We start from the raw sequence: 20,973 nt of genomic DNA on the forward strand, positions 1-20,973 counted from the left end.
CAAACTGGGAATTATCAAAGACGGAGAGAAACATTGAAACATTGAAAATGTAACGATATAAAGTGCAGTATTGAAAGGCTGTAATTATATTTTTTTGTGTGTTGAGGTCTCTGGGAGAGGTTTCTTTCATTCATTTCATTCATTTACTTAATTTGAATTCACTAACACAATGAAAAATGTCATCAGTGAGTCATTACAATTACACCTAGATCAATATCAGAACAGATGAAAAACAATTTTACAATAGGCAAATATACAACGCTTAGCATATTAATGTAGAATTATAAAATCAATTCGAGTGTCCAATTTCGTTGTTTGACAGTTCGACAGGCAACCATAGATTATTTTGAAAACCCAGACCGGAAAACCGTATTTTCTTTCGACCGTCTTGACATTTATGCGCAGATCTGCGTGCAATCATGTTCCTCCAGGAAGCCCCGGTGTGAGACGATATTGTTAATATGATGTCATGTTACCGTTTGGACCTATATTACATCGTCGGACCTCTAGACAGGGGTAAATGTGGACGACGGGAGACCTGAACGCGTCTGTCTGCCATCGTTACTGGATGAGGCGATCGGCTTGTTATTGACTGTCATTCTCACGGTCAGATCCGGTTCATCATTAAACTTTCAACATGAGAATCTTCATGTGTCTTCTGAAAAACGCAACCCCCAAAATCGAGTATTACTCCAGATTCTCCCCGTCGCCGCTCTCCATCAAGCAGTTTCTGGATTTTGGTAAGTCATCCTCGGTAAACCTGAGACCAAACTGACACCATCAGAATGCACAATATGACTGAGGACAAAAGGCCTCGTTATGTCGTCGTTTAGCTTCATATTTATGTGTGTTTGATGTGTCACGTGTCAGTTATTAATAGGTCAACTCTACTACAAGCTGATCTGAAACACGAGACTTTGTTATTATCTGATGTGGAAATGGTCACGTTTTCCCATGTGGTCTGTAAAGGAACACACAGTACCACGCTGTGCTTTGGATCACTGCTCTTTGTTATAGTTTTGTTTACAGTATGAACGAAAGACAAACTGGATCAACCGGTGGGCAGCAAATAAAGCATGAAAAAGCAAACGCAGTTCAGTTTACTAGTCATTTCCTGAGCTGTGTCTAGTCAAACTCCTCTGATCATGATGTGGTAGTAGTTTAATTTAGAAACACACTTTGGTTGTACCTCATGTAAGAGAGTTGCAGTGTTGCGGCGCCTCTATCATCGTCATCCTCTGCCTCTTATACTGCCAGATCAGCAGCGTGCCTCATTCTGGGGCTGATTCAGGGGCTGGGGGTCTCAAAGATTGCCCCATTTTAAAGTTTGATGTTCTCCCTTCACCTTGCTGACTCAAGACTTTTCATTTGAGCTCACATGACATCACACTTCCTCTCTGTTTGGCAGATCCTCTTTTACAAACCTCCCAGATCTCTTTTACAGCCCCGGAGTCGCACAAAGGCCCTCACACAGCAGCACACAAACGCACATACCCTAGGCCGACCTCATTCCCCAGGGCAACAAGTTACCTGAAACATTTTTGCTACCTTAAAACCAAAGTGTTGTTTTACAATAACATGGAGATTGTGTGATTCTTTACCCCAAACACTGCCACTTGTCTGCCGTGTGTGTGTGTGTGTGTGTGTGTGTGTGTGTGTGTGTGTGTGTGTGTGTGTGTGTGTGTGTGTGTGTGTGTGTGTGTGTGTGTGTGTGTGTGTGTGTGTGTGTGTGTGTGTGTGTGTGTGTGCATGCTACAGTGCATTTGGAATGTTTTCTTCCTTTGATACGGTGCAGCCAGGCTCTGAAACGGATCACATTATTTCTTTTTGATCTCCATATGGACAGCAAGCAAGAGCTGGATTGTAGAATTTGTCAGCATTGAATGTTGTGTTTGATGGATAAAGAAAGGAAGAGTTTGGGATAAACTGACCTTTTATTGTGTATTTTCATCAATGTAAGGTTGCTGAGATGGCTCACATACGTAACATTTACAGCATGTGTGTGTAGGACTAACTCAGTTAGCTCACTCTCTCTGTTCCCTCTTCCATAGACTGTTCCATAGACTGTTCGAACAAAAGCTGGAAAAGCAGTAAACCTAACTCCTCCGCTCCTTTGGTTTGTTAGTTATCGTATAAAATGTTGTTTTTCAATTATACAAATCACTTTCTAGAATTGAAGTCGATGATGATGATTCATTATAAACATTCTCTAATTGGAGGATCAGTATAGTTGCAGATAGTTTGTTTTGGAATTCACAAGCCGTATTGTCTCGGCATAGTGAGTAAATAGATCAACCCTGGACCTGCTGTATTTCTTGGTAGGAAAAGCTCACTCCCATAGTAAAGAAGAATCTGTTAACATCAAACACAGCAGAACCTCTTTTTCCCCTCAGGCCGGGAGAATGCGTGCGAGAAGACGTCATACATGTTCCTGCGCAAGGAGCTGCCGGTGCGTCTGGCCAACACCATGCGAGAGGTCGGCCTACTGCCCAACCAGCTCCTCAGCCAGCCCTCCATCCGCCTGGTGCAGAAATGGTAAGGAAAAGCTACCTCGCAGGGCGGCCGCCCACACGGCCGAACGCCAGGAGATGAGGTTTATTAGCGTGTGGGCGTGAAAGGTGAAAGTTGCCCTTTGACCTGTGATTGATTTATAAAGGTACATGCAGAGCTTTGTGGAGCTGCTGGATTACGAGAACCGGAAGCCGGACGATCCCAACGTACTGAACGAGTGAGTGATGGAGGAGTAGTAGTACTAGTAGGTATAGTGGCTTTATGTCTCATCTTAAGTAATCCCCTTAGTACACACAGATCTGCTGACTGTACAGGCAATAGTGTGTGTTTACACTCTAACAATGCCCATGAATGTAAACAGCCGTGCATGACTAATAAAACTCAGATAGGAATTCAGATAGCAGAGTCTGTTTTGTGCTCTGCAGACCAACGGTTAAATCAAATAACATTTTATATCAGCATTTCCCTTAAGATTAAAAGCATTTGTCGCTTCCTGTTCCAGGTTCCTGGAGCTCCTGATTGAGATCCGCAACAGGCACAACGACGTGGTGCCCACCATGGCTCAGGGCGTCATCGAGTACAAGGAGAAGTTCGGCTTCGACCCCTTCAGCAACAGCAACATCCAATATTTCCTCGACCGCTTCTACACCAACCGCATCTCCTTCCGCATGCTCATCAACCAGCACAGTGCGTCAAGTTCGACCCCGACAAACAGTTTGTGGCCTTTTTAAAACAAATATCCTGCTGATGTAATGGTGTGCAGTTTGCTTTCAGATTACCGGGCGCTGTCAGTGTTTCTCTTGCTCCGTTACTTTGTTTATAGCTCGGGTTCTCTGTCTCCTAAGCGGTCGTTGGCAGCTGGGTAGTATTTAGACACGTGCATGTTAAGTGTTGCTATTTTTGCGAGATGGAGCTGGAGGTCAAATTCGACCGTGTCGCTCGATGTCTCAAACTCTAGGATGTCTTTCTGTCCCTGTTGGCCTCCCAGTCTGCTGCTGAAGCTTTGTAGGATGTTTTTGGGCACTGATTTGTCTCTGCTTTTGCATTGAATACATTGTATTCTTTGTTTCTTGGTGCTTTTGTGCAGCTCTGCTGTTTGGTAACGACACAAACCCAGCGCACCCCAAACACATCGGCAGCATCGACCCCGCCTGCAGCGTGGCCGAAGTTGTCAGCGGTGAGTTCAACAAGCAAAATAAGCCATTTGTTGAAATCTGGAATGATGTTGCATTTGACACTTTTCGCTTTCATGCACCAAATATTTGCACCACTCTTTAAGGAATGAGGTCAGATGTGTTTCAGATTACAACTCTTATGTGTGAACAGTGACACAAAATCAAACCAAACCACGATCATCTGTGCTGAAGTGACATGTTCGCATAATCACACTTGCGGTCACAGTTTGGTAGCCAAGTATGTGAAGTGTCATGAGCTGCACTCTCAGTGACCCAGACATGAGCAGAAGCCAACAGTGAACAGGAATCTAAACATAACAAAGGCCTGATTCAGCGTGTGTGTCCTGCGCTGACTCGTGTTATCTGGGCCTCCCCCTGTTAGATGCCTACGACATGGCCAAGATGCTGTGTGAGAAGTACTACTTGGCTGCTCCCGAGCTTAAGATCGAGGAGTTCAACGGTAAGAGACGATTTGGTTTCTGTAGCTTCCGGTTCAGAGTTTGCCGTCTTTCTCACGCTCTCGTCCCCGTCGCAGCCAAAGCCCCGGAAAAGCCCATCCAGGTGGTGTACGTGCCCTCCCACCTGTTCCACATGCTGTTTGAGCTCTTTAAGGTAAGCGGTGCGAGCCAGAGTGCGTAAATGTAATTGGAGTGTAAGGTGGTGAAGTTAATGAGCTCTGTGTGTTCGTAGAACTCCATGCGGGCGACCGTGGAGCTGCATGAGGACAGCAAAGGGGGGCTGCCACCGGTGAAAGCCAAAGTCACTCTGGGTAATGAGGATCTCTCCATAAAGGTATTACAAACACACACACACACAAACACACACACACAGCATCTCCCTCTCCCCTCTGTCTCTTCCTTCTCTTCCCCGTTGCTCACTCTCTCTCTCTCTCTCGCTCTCGCTCTCGCTCTCTCTCGCTCTCGCTCTCTCTCGCTCTCTCTCGCTCTCTCTCTGCAGATCAGTGACAGAGGAGGAGGAGTTCCTCTGAGGAAGATCGACCGCCTGTTTAACTACATGTACTCCACGGCTCCGACACCGAGCCTGGAGCCGGGCTCCGTCCCACTGGTACACACACACACACACACACGTCAAACCAAGTCTTCATTTTTATCTTAATTAAACTCTCTGGTTCTGCCCCCCTAGGCCGGTTTTGGCTACGGTCTGCCCATATCCAGGCTCTACGCCCGTTACTTCCAGGGGGATCTGAAGCTCTACTCCATGGAGGGCGTGGGCACCGACGCCGTCATCTATCTGAAGGTCCGAAAGCAACATATTATCCATTACATTACATTACATTACATTACATTACGGTCATTTGGCAGATGCTTTTATCCAAAGCGACTTACAATAATTGTGTTCAACAAAGGTAGATAAAACAACTTCAGGTCACAAGAAATCGTAAGCGCATTTCCTTCCTAAACCAAGCTAAGAGCATAACTAGAGCTAGAGTAGAAGTGCAATAAGTTAGGTACTTATCCAACATTCTATCTGTGTGTGTGTGTGTGTGTTTGTGTTCTCCCCCCCCCCCCCCACCCCCCCCCACCCCCCCAGGCCCTGTCCAGCGAGTCCTTCGAGCGGCTGCCCGTCTTCAACAAGTCGGCGTGGCGGCACTACACGACCAGCCCAGAGGCAGATGACTGGAGCAATCCCAGTAAAGAGCCGCGCGATGCCACCAAGTCCAAATACAAAGCCAAAAGATAACTCTGCCCCTCCCCCTTGCCAGCCAGCCGCTTTACGCAGGCACCGGAATGCACGCGCGCTCTGGCCTGGTGCATGCCTGGTGAAGCGTTGCACTCTGGGTAAAAACACAGCCGACTGTAGGATCCCGTTTAATTTTGACATTCCCATTTTTTAAAGGAAGGATTGCTGGATTTACTTCACTCACGTCTCCACCCAGTGGCAACGAGCTTCACCAGCGCTTTGGTTGTTGTGGCGTCGCCGTTTGATTCTCCCCAGGAAGACTTGGACACGGATCCCCTTTCCCAGATTTATCATTCCAATCGCCCTCAATTGATCTCAATTCCCGCCTCCGCCTCTGGTTGAACGAGGCCACACGCACTGCTGCATATGTGTGTGTGTTTTGCGTCATATGTTCTGTTTCTTTTCCTCCCTCCACAGAGTCCAGAGGAGAAGTTTTGGGCGATGAGCATGTTGGAATGATGTCATTTCCTTCTCTCGGGAGACGCTTTTGTCCCAGTCACAGGCTAGTGTGTCGTTGGCATAGAAATTACTCTATTTAAGCAGGGAAAACAAAACGGGATCGTGTGTGTGTGTGTGTGTGTGTGTGTGTGTGTGTGTGTGTGTGTGTGTGTGTGTGTGTGTGTGTGTGTGTGTGTGTGTGTGTGTGTGTGTGTGTGTGTGTGTGTGTGTGTGTGTGTGTGTGTGTGTGTGTGTGTGTGTGTGTGTGTGTGTGTGTGTGTGTGTGTGTGTGTGTGTGTGAGCACGTGCGTGTGCGTGTGCGTGTGTATGCGCGTGCGCGTGTGTGTTAGTTTTTTAAAGATATACAAGCCAATATATTTATTCAATGAGAGAGGAGAGGACGAAGGCCTTACTTAGAGAATCATCACATTTTTCTACATTAGATTGTATTCCAAACTTTACATTTACAACATTTGCCTCGACTGCTATTCATTACACAGAGACCCCTGGCACTTAAAGCTACTCCACTCCAAACAAACCAACCACACACACACACACACACACACACACACACACACACACACACACACACACACACACACACACACCCTCCCACACACACACACACATGTATTTAGCCAGCCCTGCACCGTAATTTAAGACTAATTAAAAGCTTAAGTTCTCAGTCCTGTTCCCCGTTCTGTCCCTGCCCACCCAGGATGGAGAGCTGAGGTATTTAAGGACCAAAGCTGCGTCTTTAGGACTCCATGTCGCTTGCTCACCACCACCGTGATTGTTATTTGATTACGATTTAACAATTTAATTTAACGAGGAAGATCTGCACCCGTACTGCCAATACATTCTGTTTGCACTATTGCACCATATTCCATTGCTCCGGGTGGTACAGACTGGATACACTCGCACAGCTTGGATTGCTGTTTGAACAAAGCGTGTGTGTGTGTGTGTTTGACATGCACTGATGCTCTTTGGGTAAAAGGAAAGGAAATGTTCTTTATTCGATCCTTGGCTGTTTTTCAACTAACAAATCTTGTTTTTATGATCTGTTGAATATTTTTCCTTTGATTATTTCTTAAATGTGTGTGAATTGTACACTCCATTCTTCTTTATTTATAGAATCTTTAAGAAGCGCAGCAACACATGCACACACAGATTGGACTGTTCCGACACACCAGCAGCGGTCACTGTGGGTCTAAACCTTCTAACGTTTAGATGGTTTAGATTCCAAACCATCTCTGGGTGTTGGAATTCTCCTGTGTCAGATTGTCAACTTTTGGGCACATTAATGTATATATAAAATAATATAAACGTCTTGGATGCACTTTTCCCCCCTTATATATGATTTTATACAATCATGTCAAGCCTTTGTAGAGCAGTTTAAATTCAAGACCATGAATCGTGGTCCAAACCTGAACCCTGACCAAACCTTGAGTCCACATTCCCGTTTAGTCTCAGTGATGTGAAGTGACTTTCCTTTTTCTCGTCTCCTGCAGCTACGAGTGACGTGAAACGAAACGAGTATACATGAAGACTTTCCCGTTGGCGTGGAAACAATCCTGATTGTCCTTTGCATTTATAGCTGCACCGTAAGGTTTCATCACTGCCGATTGCCTTGGTAAACCTGCTTGTCATACCTGCTCAGTGAAGAGGGCTTTTATTTTGGTACAGACCTAACCTGTGACTTCCCTGAATCCAACTTTATATATGGTATAATATGAACAAAAATGGATGGAAATAAAAGGGAAAGATGTTTTTTGACAGGGACTGTGATCACATTTGACATTTCTTCAGTGTTTCATGGTGAAGTGTATCTGATTTAGAAGCCACCTTTAGTATTCTGAGTCAACCTTGAAGTTGTGCATATACGTATGAACAATGTGTAGGTCTATGTAGCTGCTGGTGTGTGTGATTGATCTATTCTCCTTCACACCAGAGGACAAACAAACAAACAAACAAACAAAGCAGTGTAATAACAAAAGTGATCCAGCATGAGATCAAAGCTGTTGTCAAAAATGTGGCAATAAAGACAAATTGCTGTTGTGTGTGTGTGTATGACGACATTGTCCGTGTGGACTTCAATGATTTTGCCTCCCAACTCTTAATTCACAGTCAGCTATACATTTTATTTACATATCAAGCCTGAACAGTAAACTTTAAAAAAAAAACAAGGAGAAACACATTCCCTAAATTTGTACATATAGTGCAGATTAACGAAGTGTGTGTACAGGACAGTAAGGTCTCTACATTGCATTAAGATATTCTATATGGTGGGTGTGTTGGGTTAATGATCTGCTCTGATTGGACATCTAAACGTCATTACATACAAACAAAGCAAAGGGAACATTTTGGATGATGCTCTGGTTCTGAAGGAGTCTAACGTGGAGTCTTTGAGTCGTACCGACTGTATAGTTCAAGTATCAACAGATTCTTAGAGAAAAGAAACGCTCACCTTCTCCGAGTTGCCCGGGTTTGATTTTTGCTGACATCATATTCCGCAGGGTGAATCGCGATGAAACGAGAAGTTAAATGGGAGAAACATGTCAAAGAATGTTCACGGCTGCCATCTATAGGGTTAAAATCCACTACGGTATGTGATCCTGTGAGAGAGAGAGAATATGTGATGCAATGAAGCATAGGTGTGTTTGTGTATCGCGTGAATACAAATTTACATTCAAGAATCGAATATTTGAAGAGGAAAATGCTTTTAGGGGCCATTTAACATACAGGAGGGATCAATCTAAGACTCTGGGTATGACACTAGGGGCCCTCTTGACCTACAGCTCACCTCTGGGCGACTATCCTGTCAAAACATGCAACTTATTAACAAAACCCTAAAGTCACTATGCTGCCACACAAGCATTTGCATCCTTTTCACGGGGAATTTCGATGAATCTTCTGGCTTGTCTCTGTGTGTTTTGAGAATGGGAACGTCATTGCTTAGCAGTAGAAAATTCGCACAAATAGGACACAGTGATGACAGAATCCAGTTGCTCTTAAGTTGACAGAGAGGTTTAGGTGTCGCCATGTAGACAGATCTGAACGCTGCGATGATGCTCTGTTGTGTTCTGTTTACTATTGAGTCTACAGTGTGCATTGTAGCTGTGAGATGACATGAAAACTGGGAGTCCTGGGATTTTAAAAATACTGCAAAATGAAGCAAAAGTTGAAAAAACAATGAGATGATGTTGATATGAGCACGCTGTTAGACAGTCTCTATTTGCACTGGACAATACAAAGATTCTGGACCTTCTGATGGTGCATGAACCCGTAACAAGGCCCCTATATTCACTTCATAGGGCCTCTCCAGCTAGTAGTCACGGCCTGTCCTCTCCTTCCTTCCTTGGTTGCCCAGACAACAGAGACTGTGATGGCTTCTTACATCCGCAGCGCAGAATTCGACCCCGATATCCCTCGTCTGTCTTGCAGTTTTTGCAAGTGCCTTGAGGTGCTGCCATTGTTTGTAGGAGGAACGTGAGTGTGTGTTCATGTGATCAGTTTTCAGGCAGTGAAGTGTTGTGCGCGTGCGTGTATTTGTGTGTTTGTGTGTGTGAGTCTTGCAGTCCCATCTACTTCTCGTCATCGTCTCCTTCGCTCATGCTGCTGATGGAGGCCGACGCCCCCTTGGGGGAGGTCGGGGGCGAGGGCCGCGCGCTGTGCCAGCGGGTGGGCGGGGACAGGGATGGGGACGGGGACGGAGGCGAGGGCGAGCGCAGCGGGGACAGTTCGCGGGGAGGACTGTTGCAGGGGGACTCTCTGGGAGACATCGCGTAGGACAGCATCCGTCCGCTGCGCTCCTGAAAAACCTGTTTCTGTGCAGGACGGAGAGACCGAATGTCAGGACAGCAAAATCCCACAGAATCCCATATAAAGACTTAAGGTTGGAGAGAATATAACACACAAATGCAGCAGAATATATTGATACAGGAGGAAATACAGCTGTTGCATGCGTTGAGGTTTCAGCACCACGGACAGAGATCTTGGGACCAACAGCAGCTGTGGGTCAACATGAGGCTCCTTGTTCTCTATTATATTGACTCTCACCAGAAAATACATGTTTTTAAAGTAGCAGATCAATTCAAACTGATTTTCTCGTCAAACATGATTGTGTTTCCGGACACAATGATGCATTTTACTGTAAAAGGGACGAAAGAGGACAGAAGGCCGTCCTGGTTGTGCCCCCTTAAACTGATCAATAATCAATACAATACTTACTTAAACTATTGATTGTATTGTTAAGCTAATGTTGTGCTCACCCAAGTGCCATCAGGTCCAAAGAGTTCCAGGAAGTTGCCTATAAACTCTCTGGACTTCTCCTCCCACTTCTGGATGAGGTCGTGGCTCTTCTCCTCCACGCGATACACAAAGTGTTTGCTCTTCTCCTCCACCGTGCGAACCTTCTCCTTCATGCGGTCCACTTGGTTCTGCAGCCGGTACTTCTTCTCCTGACGGGTTCAAAAGGCTTGTATTTGTACTGTCCAGGAATATGACAGATAATGGCTGTGTATGTATGAGTGTGTCCTTTGTTCTTACGTTGATGTAGCTGACGTTGAGCTCTTTGGCCGTGTAGCCGCGCTGGAGGTTGCGTCGGGCGTAGACATCGTAGTCTCTGACAATTCTGGTAATGATGTCAGAGGTTGAGATTCCCTCTGTCCGCTGTGTGGGCACAAACATCCCTGGCACACACACACACACACACACAAAACATACAAATCACCTGTATGTATTTCAGGAAACGTATCCCAAACCCATCCAAGAGTGTTACACACATTCCCACACACACCTGCCTCCTTGATGTGTTTATAGACGTCCTCAGTTCCTGCTGAGGAGTACGGGATGTCGTCATGAGCCACAAAGTCGATCTAAGAAACAACCAAAGGACACAAACTGTGTGGCAAAAACACTTCGTCAAACATGAAGGTATAGGCGCTTTAGTTCAACTGTGCAGACTCGAAAGGAAATCAAAGGTTTTAGTCGTTAAGCAACATGCCGTCCAAACACACACAAACGTATAGATACATGACACAAATACACACACACTCACCTTGTGTTTCTCAAGGAATTCAGGTGTGAGGGTCCAGGGAGCGTCTCTCAAAACCTCGTCCACATAGCGGCAGTGTCTGAGGGCCTCATAGCGTTCGATCTCCGTCATGACCGTGAAGCCTTTGTACTTATGGGTCAGCTCATCACTGCACACTGATCAAAGGCACAAAATACCTGTCTGCTGTGGCTTTCTATGTGTGTGTGTGTGTGAGTGCGTCTGTGTGTGTCCTGTCCTACCTCCCACTATGAGGTAGGTGTTGGGGAAGAGGTTCTTGGCTTGCATCAGGGCCCGAGCGTGCCCGGAGTGGAACAGGTCAAAGATCCCGTCTGCGTAGACTCTGACTGGACGGTCCACTGGTAACACAGCAAACACAACAACACAATCACAACTAGACAAGAGTTCCAATGTATGTGTGAGTGATTGCAGAAGACTTTCCACATTACAGACGGCAAGAGAGAGAAATATCAAAGTTTCTGTTCAGACATTAATAATTAACATAAAACATTTAGAATATTCTTAATCACACCACATCTACTGTAGTGTTACTGCATATACATATTATTATCACTTGTAATGTTCATGGAAATAGTAGAAGCAGCATAGTAGTGGTAGTCGTATTAATAGTAACAGTATCACTAGTCATACCAGGACTACTTGGGCCTACACACACCTCACACTCATCCCTGCAGCACACACACACACACATAACTGATAATGCTGATCTCTACACTCCATGCTGTCTTTGTTCAAATGTTTGTTTAGTTGCTTATTTCATTTATGCAAGAGCAGTATAGAAGCAAAGGGTGGTAAGTGGTAATTGCATTCATACTGGATCAGCAGTCAGAGTAACATTAGCAGTACCATTAATATTAGAATGTATAGCAATAATAGTAAAGGATCAAGTACAGCAGTAGATTGGTAATAGGAGTAATCATAGTGTGAGGTAATAGTATTGGTAATGATGCTGTGGATGGAAGGTGAGAGGAGACGGAGGGGTGAAGAGGGATGATACAGGTGATGGGAGGATGAAAGGGGAAGGAGGAGGAGGGGGAGGGGGAGGTGGTGGTCTACCTGGGGTGCCTCTGCAGGCCTGGGCAATGGTGAGTTTCTCATGGGGGGCTCGACAATCACAACTGGTCTCTGGGGCAAAGATAGCAGGCTCTGTTAGTGTCTGGGAGAGAAGGAGAGAGAAAGAGAGAGAGACATCCATTAAGATCTTGAGCAAGCTGATGTCTGCCTCTTATTGTAGATGGACAGAGTGTTATTGATCTCTTGCTCTGTGTGTGTGTGTGTGTGTGTGTGTGTGTGTGTGTGTGTGTGTGTGAGAGAGAGAGAGCGAGAGAGAGAGTGCAGACATTGTTTTTGTACGAAACGGGCAGAGTTGATATCGACATGTTGAACGCCTCCCAGGATTTAACCAAAATGTGAAGGAAGATAAAGATGGAGGCGTTCTTGATGACTCACTTGATAATTCACACACTTAATTTCACATCCAAACTAAGCAACCCGGAGCCAACAAGTGGGACTGAATGAAGAAACAAGACAGAGACAGAGACAGAGACAGAGAGAAAGAGACAGAGACAGAGACGCAGATTTCTCTCAGTGTAGATCTGTACACCTGAAAACACACTTCACCAAATCTCATTCACACCGGTCAAAGTGAGTCACTTGAGCCCAGAAAGGTGTGGGAGTGTGTAAATGAGGACGAAGGAAAGCGGCAGATTACGTCTCTGAGGACACGAAGAGGCGAGCGGCAAGGAAAACAACAAATCTGCAGCTGCGTTTGGGAAATGAGACTCAAAGGTGAAGAAAACCATGTGACGTGGCCTTTGATGTATCTGAAGGTTACGTGTAACATTATAGCTGCTGCAGGGGAGAAGGAAAGAAGCCTGCTGACATACTCCACCATTTATTTAGGAGTGTGTGTGAAGCCAGACGTGAGCTAATCTGTCTGACATCGTGCATTTGAATTCCTAAAAAACACACGAGAAAGAGCTGAAAGAGGAAGAAGAGGGTGAGATCGACACCTCAAACTTATTCGTCTTGCTTCTTCTACTTTGCACTCATTGTAATTCGAAAGGACGCATCCATGCTGTAAAGACCCTGCATGTACCATGATGTTGCTGTTCAGCATCTTCATCACCCACGAATCCCTCGGCAAGCAAGACTGGACATAGAGGCTTTTACAGGCACGGACCAGATGGTGAAGCTTATAGACTGACGGCGGCATCTGAGGCCTGAGCGCGATCTGATTCGAGCAAACAACTGGTATGAAGACGGGATTAAGGCAGAAATTGGTAAAACGGTGCGAAATTGAGAACAAAACAAACGGTGAGACGGGATTGGTCCTCAGAGAAACCTCGGGATGAGCGAGGAGGAGGAGGCATGATAGACAGAAAGAGGGAGGCAGAGGAGAAGGTGCTTCAGCAGCTCTTTCCTCTGCCCTGGTGTCAGTAGCATCCCCACAGCAGGACGTCCATGTTGTGCTGCCCCGTGTCCACACTGAGACACACTCACTCTGTCCACTCATAATGGACATCCTCACAGAGGCACATGGCACAGCAGGTGCTGTTTCGTAACACAAAACCCCCTTTGTCTTCCTCTGCCTCCCTCTTGTGCTCACATGCCACACACACACACACACACACACTGTAAGGTGTTATGCATGCAGAAACAAAAACACACATACGCCCTACCGTCCACGGATGGGGGCAGGTGTGTTCAAGCTCCTCCATTATTCCCAAAGACTTATGGGATGCGGCTGTGGTGCCTCCGTGTGTGACTCAGCATCAGTGAGACGATGCTCCTCTCCTCACCGCCCCGTCTCTTTCTCCTTCCTCTGCTCCCCCCCGCCCACACTGTCTCTCAATCTGTCCTTCCCTCTTCTCCTCCTACACCCCCCCCCCCCCCCCCCCCCCCCCCCCCCCACCCCACCCCATCTTAGATCCATTACTGTAAAGAGGACAAGGCAGGGATGAGCTCTCACTCTGCCCACATTACTGTATATTTGAGTTTCTGTGCAAAGAAAACAACAAAGATGACATTTGTGCGCTATGTTATCGTATACTTCTAAAATTGGATGCATGTGTTCATTTGGAGGGCATTTTAGTGATGGGCGATATGAGACTTGAATGAATGAGGTCACAGTTAATGACATCCCTGACACACACTACTATGAGAATCACGAATGATGTCACCTCATGTCATGTTACCAGAGGGGCTTTTACAGATTATGCCATTATTTTAGATACATGTTCTTTTAATATTTAATGACAGTGGTCTTGAGGAAGCTGCACTGTTGAAGTGGAGCATTACAAGTGAATTCTAAATTCTCCACAAGGATACAACCCACAATGACTGAAATAGATAATAAACATATAAAAAACACATATTCCATTGGGGAGCATGTGTGTGTCCGTGTCACTGATGTTCAAGGGGGAAATGTCAAAGTCAAAGATTATCTCTATGCTAAAATGGTCATTTGTAAAGGTTAGAGATGGATTACATGACTACTGCACAATTTGGCTTATAACAGTTATCTATTTGTGTAGTTTAGGTAGTAAGCAATATCTTTGATCATTTGAATTTGTTAATTTGTCATTAATGGTTATTGTGTTTCCCTTTTAGAATATCTCATTTGTAATCTCGTAATTGTATCATTTATTCTTATTTGATTCTAATAATGGACACTAAACATTAACAAGGTAATATGATTTCTCCCCCTGTCTTGTCTGTAGGGACAACATGAGAGGCACGAGGCGAACAGGACGCACGGTGCATCATCCTGCTGCGTGTTGTGACCTTTAAGTGAGTCATCTCTTTTAACAATACACGATCTTTGCATGATCGCGAGGCTGGTGGACTCTCGCCATGGCGACACAAAGAAGGAGAGCGCGCCAGAGAAAAACCAATCAGAGCCCCGCTTCAGAACCGTCCAATCAGAGTACAGCTTCAGTAGGGACCAATCAGAGCGCGGCTTCAGTAAGGGCCAATCCAACTGCCGCTTCAGCACGTCAACATAAACAACGAGGATTGGCTAAGCGAGTCGTACCATAGGTGAGACGCGGGTTAAACGGCACTGAGCGTCACCTGTTGTTTGACGTTTGAATGCCCCTAGTCTGTCACTTTTCAAGGAAGTAGAGACGGTTTTGTCTGAAGACTGCGGGTTATTACGTCCATTGATACTGCAAACGAGATGATTCATGACTTGGATACAAATGTTAAGTGTCATGGATCCTAAACTAAAGTTCTCCGTTGCTTAAAGTACAGTCAGTACAAGTGCAGAGTTCAACCAAATTGAAACCTAGACTACAACTTACTATCTCAGTTAACATCTGACTGACATCATCGTCTCAGGCTCATGTTTATGAATTCCATCATAAGTAAATTTCAACACGACCAATAATTGTCAATTTAACTTAATTTAATTTAATGAACGTCTTACCTTCAGTGGTCCCATTCTGCAGTAGTGTGCTCTAACTCGCCTTTGTTTCACCATTTTCACCAAAGAACGTAAATTATGGATGTATTGATTTATCTCCTTCGTCCCAGTCTGGCGGGGCAGTTTGCTGCTGAATCCAGGACAGGGGGCTTTATGTCTGTCCCTCACAGCGGGAAAGTGCAACAGAGCGACTAGAGCCCGTCTGTCCAGTCTGTCCAGAGCATGACAGTGAGCCACTGTGCTCAGACTTCTAGCAGACCGTACAGTCGATCGGGTGGACCATTAGACTTATATACATTCATCCACCATACTCCTAATATGGGATGTATAATGCCGCAGAACGTTGTTATTGACCTTTTTCTGTTACAAAGTATCAGCAATACACAACACAGGCGCAACATTCACATTTTAGCCAATATTGCAGAATATTCACATATAAATGTTAGTTTGCAGGTTGTTTATTATAATCATGAGACACACATTTGATAGGGTGGCCACTGCTCCACAAACTACACACTAAAGCTATAGAGTCTCAAACATATGGCTTAAACACTAATGTATGGGTGTAAAAGCCAAATCAGGCAGTGGGGATGTAGGACAACACAGCCTTTGTGTTTTTCCATTGTCCGGCCAATGTAGTGTCTCTGTGGCCCCAATCTGGGACAGGAATCTATTGTGCACTCAAAGTCCCTCTAGGTCACTATGGAAACAAGCTGCATCAGAATAAGCAGGCAATAGCTCCCACCTATCACTTCCAGGGCATCCCCGAATGCAGCCAGCACAGTGTACAAAGTGTACTGTGGGCCTGGGGAGGAAGCAAATAATCATGACCTGTGCCTTTAATTTTATGTTGTGATTCATTGGATGATTACAGAATAGACTACTAGCAGTTAACAGTCACTATCAACTCGCTTTGTGGACCTCTGTATATATACAAGTTGATAGAAAGAGGGACGGCTAATATAGTGATGGAAAAACTATTAAAGTCTTGTATGTATTTTTGATATGTAAAGATCCTTCCAAATAACTTTTCTGCTTGAAATATTCATAAATGATGCATTAACATGTACATAATGTTTCAAATATTGCAGGTGATCTCACAACTGAACATTTTATAATTTATGTTTTGCAAATCTGACAGCTATCATTGATGTAATTTTGTCGCCGATTTCTGTAATTGTGATTCTAAAATGATAAATAAAACACTCAAGTTCATGCCCCTTTTGTAATATTCGGTATATCTATACTGTGTATACTGTACATATACATCCAGACCTGAGTTTGTCACACAACGCTGCCATCTTGAGGAAAGACGGGGAATAGTGCCTCAGTTTATTGGTCGGCAGCATTATGATGTCACTTCCTGCATATGACTTTCCCCGGGAAGGCGAATTGGCGCGGAGAGCTCTGTTGTTGTAACCTGCCGTCGCTTTTAGCCACAGTTTGACCGCCGTCTGTCGATTATCGAAGTCGACAAAACATTACATTCATGGCCCCGGTGTCTAACACAGATAAAAACATGGACACACCGGACGAGGGTGAGTATTGTCTTCCTTTCTGGGAAACGGGGAACGCTACGAGGTCAGCTAGCTAAACGGCTAACTTCCAACAGTAACAGCTCGGTACTAGTTCAGGTCAATAAATTAACCAAGTAGAATGAACCGAGTGTGATAAAGCTTTGAGAGGGAAAAACAGACAAAATATGAAGTTATGTCGAATCATGAAGCGAGCTTCAGCTGTCAGAGTTGTCTATTATCTTTTGTTTTCTTTCCTCTAATGAATTCGGCTTATAGCAACCATTTACGTTTTGATTTAAGTTCATACAGATTGTTTGGGCAAACGGAACAATGGCGTGTTCCGTTCTGGAGTGTGTCTATACTTATCAAACCTGTGGGCATGTAAACATTTGTCCTACTGTTTGTGTGTGTGGAAAAAATGTGTCCAAGATCTATGTAAATGTATGTAAATGGTGTTAAGCTTCTATATAGTTCACATCTGTGCTGCAGCATCATTTCCTTCATCTGTCCTCTCTGTGTGGCGATGCTGCAGGTGATGCCTGCGGTCTGGCGAAGTCTCGCTCCAGACGAGAGAAGAGGGAGAAGGTGGGCAGGAAATCTGCGCTGGAGCAAATCAAGAAAGCCAAGCTGGGCGAGAAGATCAAATATGAAGTAAGAAAAGCCAAAATTGAATTTGTTCACCTCCGCCCGCGCTCGCTCGAGATGCGATACTCAACCGGTGGTGGTGTTTCAACAGGTGGAGGAGTTTACAAGCGTGTACGAGGAGGTGGATGAGGAGCAGTACTCAAAGATGGTACAAGAGAGACAAGAGGATGACTGGATTATTGATGATGGTGAGTCTGCTTCTGGATCTCCTGCAAGACCACTGTGTGAGTGTGTGTGTTGGGGTGGTTAGACTCAGAATCTCAATCAGCCTCTCTGGGTACCTGTGTTGTCTTTCAGATGGAACAGGGTACGTGGAGGATGGGAGAGAGATCTTTGACGATGATTTAGATGACGACGTAGTAGAAAACAAGAAAGGTAAACACACACTTCGGACATTAAACAATACATGTGATATTTAATGCCATTGGAGGATGGTGTGTGGTTCTTTATTTGTGATGTTTGGTTTGAATACATTTTGTTTTTTGCAGGGAAATCCAAAGCTAAAGAAGCAGACTCAAAGAAAAATGTGAAGAAAGCTGCACTGGCAAAACCCAACAGCATTAAGAGCTTGTTCATGAACAGCAATGTCAAGAAGCCTGCAGAGGTGCGTGTGTGTGCGCGCGTGTGTGTGTGTGTGTGTGTGTGTGTGTGTGTGTGTGTGTGTGTGTGTGTGTGTGTGTGTGTGTGTGTGTGTGTGTGTGTGTGTGTGTGTGTGTTCTCCTAAATCACCACTTGTGTAACCAGCAGCTTGAGGCTTGCTCGTTCTTAGCAGCTCATTGTGGATCTATTCACTGCATGTTCTTTTTCACACATTTGACCCTTTTGTACATTTTTGTTTGCTTTTATTTTTGTCCATTAAGACCAATTGTCTGATTTCTGTCTCTGTAGAAAGACGTGGACCTGTCCAAAGATGACCTCCTAGGAGATCTTCTACAGGATCTGCACTCTGAGGTTGGTCCTGCTAACCTGTTCCAAATTCAGACTTAATCTGAGGTTGTGTGCGTTTCCCTCTAAAATCTTTCCTTATCCCCTTAGAAACCGTCTCTCCTGACCCCTCCTCCAGTCGTCACTCTGAAGAAGAAGAGGACGCCTGGATCACCAATGAATCCATTCTCCATCAAACCCCGGCCAAAGGTTTCCAAACCCAGCAAATGTATCCGTCTGCATATTGGTGGATATCACAAAATTGATTCTGGGTTCCCAATTTCTAACCAACTGTGTGATATTCTGTCTGATCCCTACCAGGAGTCACCCTCAGCTGCGATTGTAAAGGCCAAAGCTACTTCGCTGGTTCCTTCAGGTGCCAAGCCCAGGCCATCAGCCCGGCCTCCTCCCTCCATGCCTGCCCCTCCAATGGAGGGACGGAAGATGAAGGTGGAGAAGCTGGATGAAGAGGAAGGTAGTAAGGACACTTTGTTGTTTGCTTTGAGTCTTCACTGTGCCTCCTTGTCTCATAAACACAACAACAGGAGCACTCATCTTTTGTAATGTGTTGCTCAGTGAACGACACCTTGTCCCTCGATGGGGTCGACTTTGATGAGCCGATGGAGGTTGAACCTGAGGAGGAGAAGGAGGAAGCGAGACCTGCAGTTAAAGACGATGCTGAGGCTGAATCCAGGGCAGCGGCTGATGTTAAAGTTGAGCCTAAATCAGAACCTCAGGACCCTGTTCTCCTGTGAGTCACTCATCCGCTTTTATGTTTCCTGCCATGCTTAGATCCTTGAATAAGGGTTTGACAAAGGATTAAACAAAGTGATGTAAATGAGCATGTAAAAGCGGAAGTGGAGGAAGTTCACAACCTTTGTTCATGTTCAGGGCGAGAGGCTCATGGGGACAAGAGGAGGAAAGCGAGGGCAGCGGGGCCCCGGCAGAGGTTTTCGTTGACGCCAGCCAACTCCCGCTGGCCCAGGGAGCAGACGGGGAGAATGTCTTCCGCTTCTTTTGGCTGGATGCCTTCGAAGACCAATACAGCCAACCGGGTAAGGAGCAATGACCTCACCTGGAGAAGAAAATACAGAGCAAACCCCATCCATGATCCAAACGTATCTTAACCTTTTTACATTTTCAAATCGGTGTTGCAGGTGTGGTGTACCTGTTTGGAAAGGTGTGGATCGAGTCTGGCAAGTGTTTCGTCAGCTGCTGCGTTACTGTCAGGAACATTGAGCGGACCATGTACTTCCTGCCACGTGAATATGTAAGACCAGGTTTGGCATTGATTGTAAATATGGCTGTTTTTTTGTCTGTTTTTGTGATGCTCAGTGCCGTCTTTTGAATTGTTGAACTGTTTGGATACACAGAGGGTGAACCCCAAGACTGGAGCGGTGTTGGACACAACCGTAGGCATGATGGACGTCTACCAGGAGTTCAGCGAGATCTCTGAGAAGTTCAAGATTATGAAGTTCAAGTCGAAGGTCAGTGCTAAATTTGTATCGGCTTCATGCTTTTTGTATAAAGTGTTTGTCTGAAAAGTTTACAACAGCAAACCCTTTTCTGTTTGTCTCTGCAGAAAGTGGAGAAGAACTATGCTTTTGAAATCCCCGATGTGCCCACTGTGTCTGAATACTTGGAAGTCAGATATTCTGTGAGAAGACGCACATGCATACATACACTTTTCTCACACATACTTTTCTTGAGGTGGTCCAGACTCAATAATATAATCTGCGCTGTAAACAATGTCGTTCTCACAGGCCGAGTTCCCTGCGCTGCCCTCTGACCTCAGGGGGGCGACCTTCTCTCACATATTTGGAACCAACACCTCCAGCCTGGAGCACTTCCTTCTCGGCAGGAAGATCAAAGGGCCGTGCTGGCTGGACATCAAGACACCACGTAAGGAGGACGCTCTTCTGTCTGGTGTTTGAAATGTTGACAGAAAACACGTGGGGGCATTTTTGACTGTGTGTGTGTGTGTGGGTGTGTCAGAGCTTGTGGGCCAGCCAGTAAGCTGGTGTAAGGTGGAGGCTTTGGCCCTGAGGAGCGACCTGATCACACTGGTCAAAGACCTGTCGCCCCCACCCGTCACGGTCATGTCCATCAGCCTGAAGACTGTCCAGAACCCGAAAACACATCACAATGAGGTCAGTACACTTCTGGGTCTCACTTCAATACTGGGTCTCTCTCTCTCACACACACACACGCACACAATCACAAACCTGTAAATCATCACCTCTGATCCTTTGATGTCCTCCGTCTGCAGATCGTCTCTCTGGCTGCACTCATCCACCATGAGTTCCACATGGACAAAGCTCCTCCTCGACCTCCCTACCAGACCCATTTTTGTGGTGAGTGCTCAGGCTGTATCCTAGTTAGAAACCAAGTAGAAGAGACGAGCAACTACGAGCTCCAAACATAGAATTAAATTTCGATCTCATCATATTTTCGTTCTTTTCAGTGGTCAGTAAACCTACCGACTGTATTTTCCCGTACGACTTCAAAGATGCTGTGAAGAAGAAGGTGGGTGGTCATGTCGTCACAGCTATGTAGAAGTAG

The 20,973-nt window shown here is 45.5% G+C and overlaps 3 protein-coding genes across 5 annotated transcripts in view; 2 read left to right on the top strand and 1 right to left on the bottom strand.

Annotated features, from left to right (window-relative positions):
* The first annotated feature begins 326 nt into the window (after positions 1 to 326).
* On the top strand, positions 327 to 7,883 carry LOC143006859 (pyruvate dehydrogenase (acetyl-transferring) kinase isozyme 3, mitochondrial-like). Of its 3 annotated transcripts, none has more exons than XM_076158188.1 (12): positions 327 to 740; positions 2,394 to 2,535; positions 2,657 to 2,728; positions 3,014 to 3,225; positions 3,599 to 3,688; positions 4,069 to 4,146; positions 4,222 to 4,298; positions 4,377 to 4,478; positions 4,644 to 4,751; positions 4,830 to 4,943; positions 5,238 to 5,990; positions 6,176 to 7,883. In XM_076158188.1, exons 1-11 carry the CDS (start codon positions 638 to 640, stop codon positions 5,385 to 5,387), a joined length of 1,248 nt encoding a protein of 415 aa, XP_076014303.1. In that variant the 5' UTR covers positions 327 to 637; the 3' UTR covers positions 5,388 to 5,990; positions 6,176 to 7,883. The 3 variants fall into 3 exon arrangements, with proteins under 3 accessions (XP_076014303.1, XP_076014304.1, XP_076014305.1); XM_076158189.1 differs by having other exon boundaries at positions 5,238 to 5,984; XM_076158190.1 differs by having other exon boundaries at positions 332 to 740; positions 3,014 to 3,198.
* Positions 7,884 to 8,983: 1,100 nt separating this feature from the next.
* On the bottom strand, positions 8,984 to 13,708 carry LOC143006909 (choline-phosphate cytidylyltransferase B-like). The gene is made up of 8 exons (XM_076158264.1): positions 13,581 to 13,708; positions 11,956 to 12,055; positions 11,121 to 11,237; positions 10,885 to 11,036; positions 10,624 to 10,702; positions 10,374 to 10,516; positions 10,097 to 10,285; positions 8,984 to 9,652 (listed from the first exon to the last, which is right to left on the bottom strand). The coding sequence occupies exons 1-8, from the start codon at positions 13,617 to 13,619 to the stop codon at positions 9,410 to 9,412; spliced, it is 1,062 nt and encodes a 353-aa protein (XP_076014379.1). The 5' UTR covers positions 13,620 to 13,708; the 3' UTR covers positions 8,984 to 9,409.
* Positions 13,709 to 16,700: 2,992 nt separating this feature from the next.
* The window catches only part of pola1 (polymerase (DNA directed), alpha 1), a 40,002-nt gene continuing 35,729 nt past the window's right edge, over positions 16,701 to 20,973 (top strand). The window contains exons 1-17 of the mRNA XM_076158343.1: positions 16,701 to 16,863; positions 17,375 to 17,493; positions 17,579 to 17,675; positions 17,785 to 17,862; positions 17,976 to 18,091; positions 18,376 to 18,438; positions 18,523 to 18,621; positions 18,733 to 18,886; positions 18,988 to 19,162; positions 19,303 to 19,466; positions 19,569 to 19,681; positions 19,785 to 19,898; positions 19,994 to 20,068; positions 20,175 to 20,313; positions 20,407 to 20,561; positions 20,681 to 20,765; positions 20,876 to 20,937. Coding sequence (XP_076014458.1) covers positions 16,815 to 16,863; positions 17,375 to 17,493; positions 17,579 to 17,675; positions 17,785 to 17,862; positions 17,976 to 18,091; positions 18,376 to 18,438; positions 18,523 to 18,621; positions 18,733 to 18,886; positions 18,988 to 19,162; positions 19,303 to 19,466; positions 19,569 to 19,681; positions 19,785 to 19,898; positions 19,994 to 20,068; positions 20,175 to 20,313; positions 20,407 to 20,561; positions 20,681 to 20,765; positions 20,876 to 20,937 — 1,857 coding nt within the window. The 5' untranslated portion in view covers positions 16,701 to 16,814. The remainder of the gene's footprint in view (positions 16,864 to 17,374; positions 17,494 to 17,578; positions 17,676 to 17,784; positions 17,863 to 17,975; positions 18,092 to 18,375; positions 18,439 to 18,522; positions 18,622 to 18,732; positions 18,887 to 18,987; positions 19,163 to 19,302; positions 19,467 to 19,568; positions 19,682 to 19,784; positions 19,899 to 19,993; positions 20,069 to 20,174; positions 20,314 to 20,406; positions 20,562 to 20,680; positions 20,766 to 20,875; positions 20,938 to 20,973) is intronic.

The sequence above is a fragment of the Genypterus blacodes genome, unplaced genomic scaffold (genome assembly GCF_046128005.1).
Source record: "Genypterus blacodes isolate CSIRO-AG114 ecotype Tasmania unplaced genomic scaffold, CSIRO-AGI_Gbla_v1 ptg000076l_1, whole genome shotgun sequence".
Classification (NCBI taxonomy): domain Eukaryota; kingdom Metazoa; phylum Chordata; class Actinopteri; order Ophidiiformes; family Ophidiidae; genus Genypterus; species Genypterus blacodes.

Bases quoted from the DNA above. Each gene is read 5' to 3' on its own strand.
- LOC143006859 (XM_076158188.1), top strand. From the start codon at position 638: ATGAGAATCTTCATGTGTCTTCTGAAAAACGCAACCCCCAAAATCGAG. The intron at 3,226-3,598 runs GTTTGTGGCCTT...GCTTTTGTGCAG, and splicing joins AAGTTCGACCCCGACAAACA to CTCTGCTGTTTGGTAACGAC. The intron at 4,752-4,829 runs GTACACACACAC...CTGCCCCCCTAG, and splicing joins AGCCGGGCTCCGTCCCACTG to GCCGGTTTTGGCTACGGTCT.
- LOC143006909 (XM_076158264.1), bottom strand. From the start codon at position 13,619: ATGGAGGAGCTTGAACACACCTGCCCCCATCCGTGGACG. The intron at 10,517-10,623 runs GTGTGTGTGGGA...TGTGTGTGCCAG, and splicing joins TAAACACATCAAGGAGGCAG to GGATGTTTGTGCCCACACAG. The intron at 10,286-10,373 runs GTAAGAACAAAG...TGAACCCGTCAG, and splicing joins TCAACGTCAGCTACATCAAC to GAGAAGAAGTACCGGCTGCA.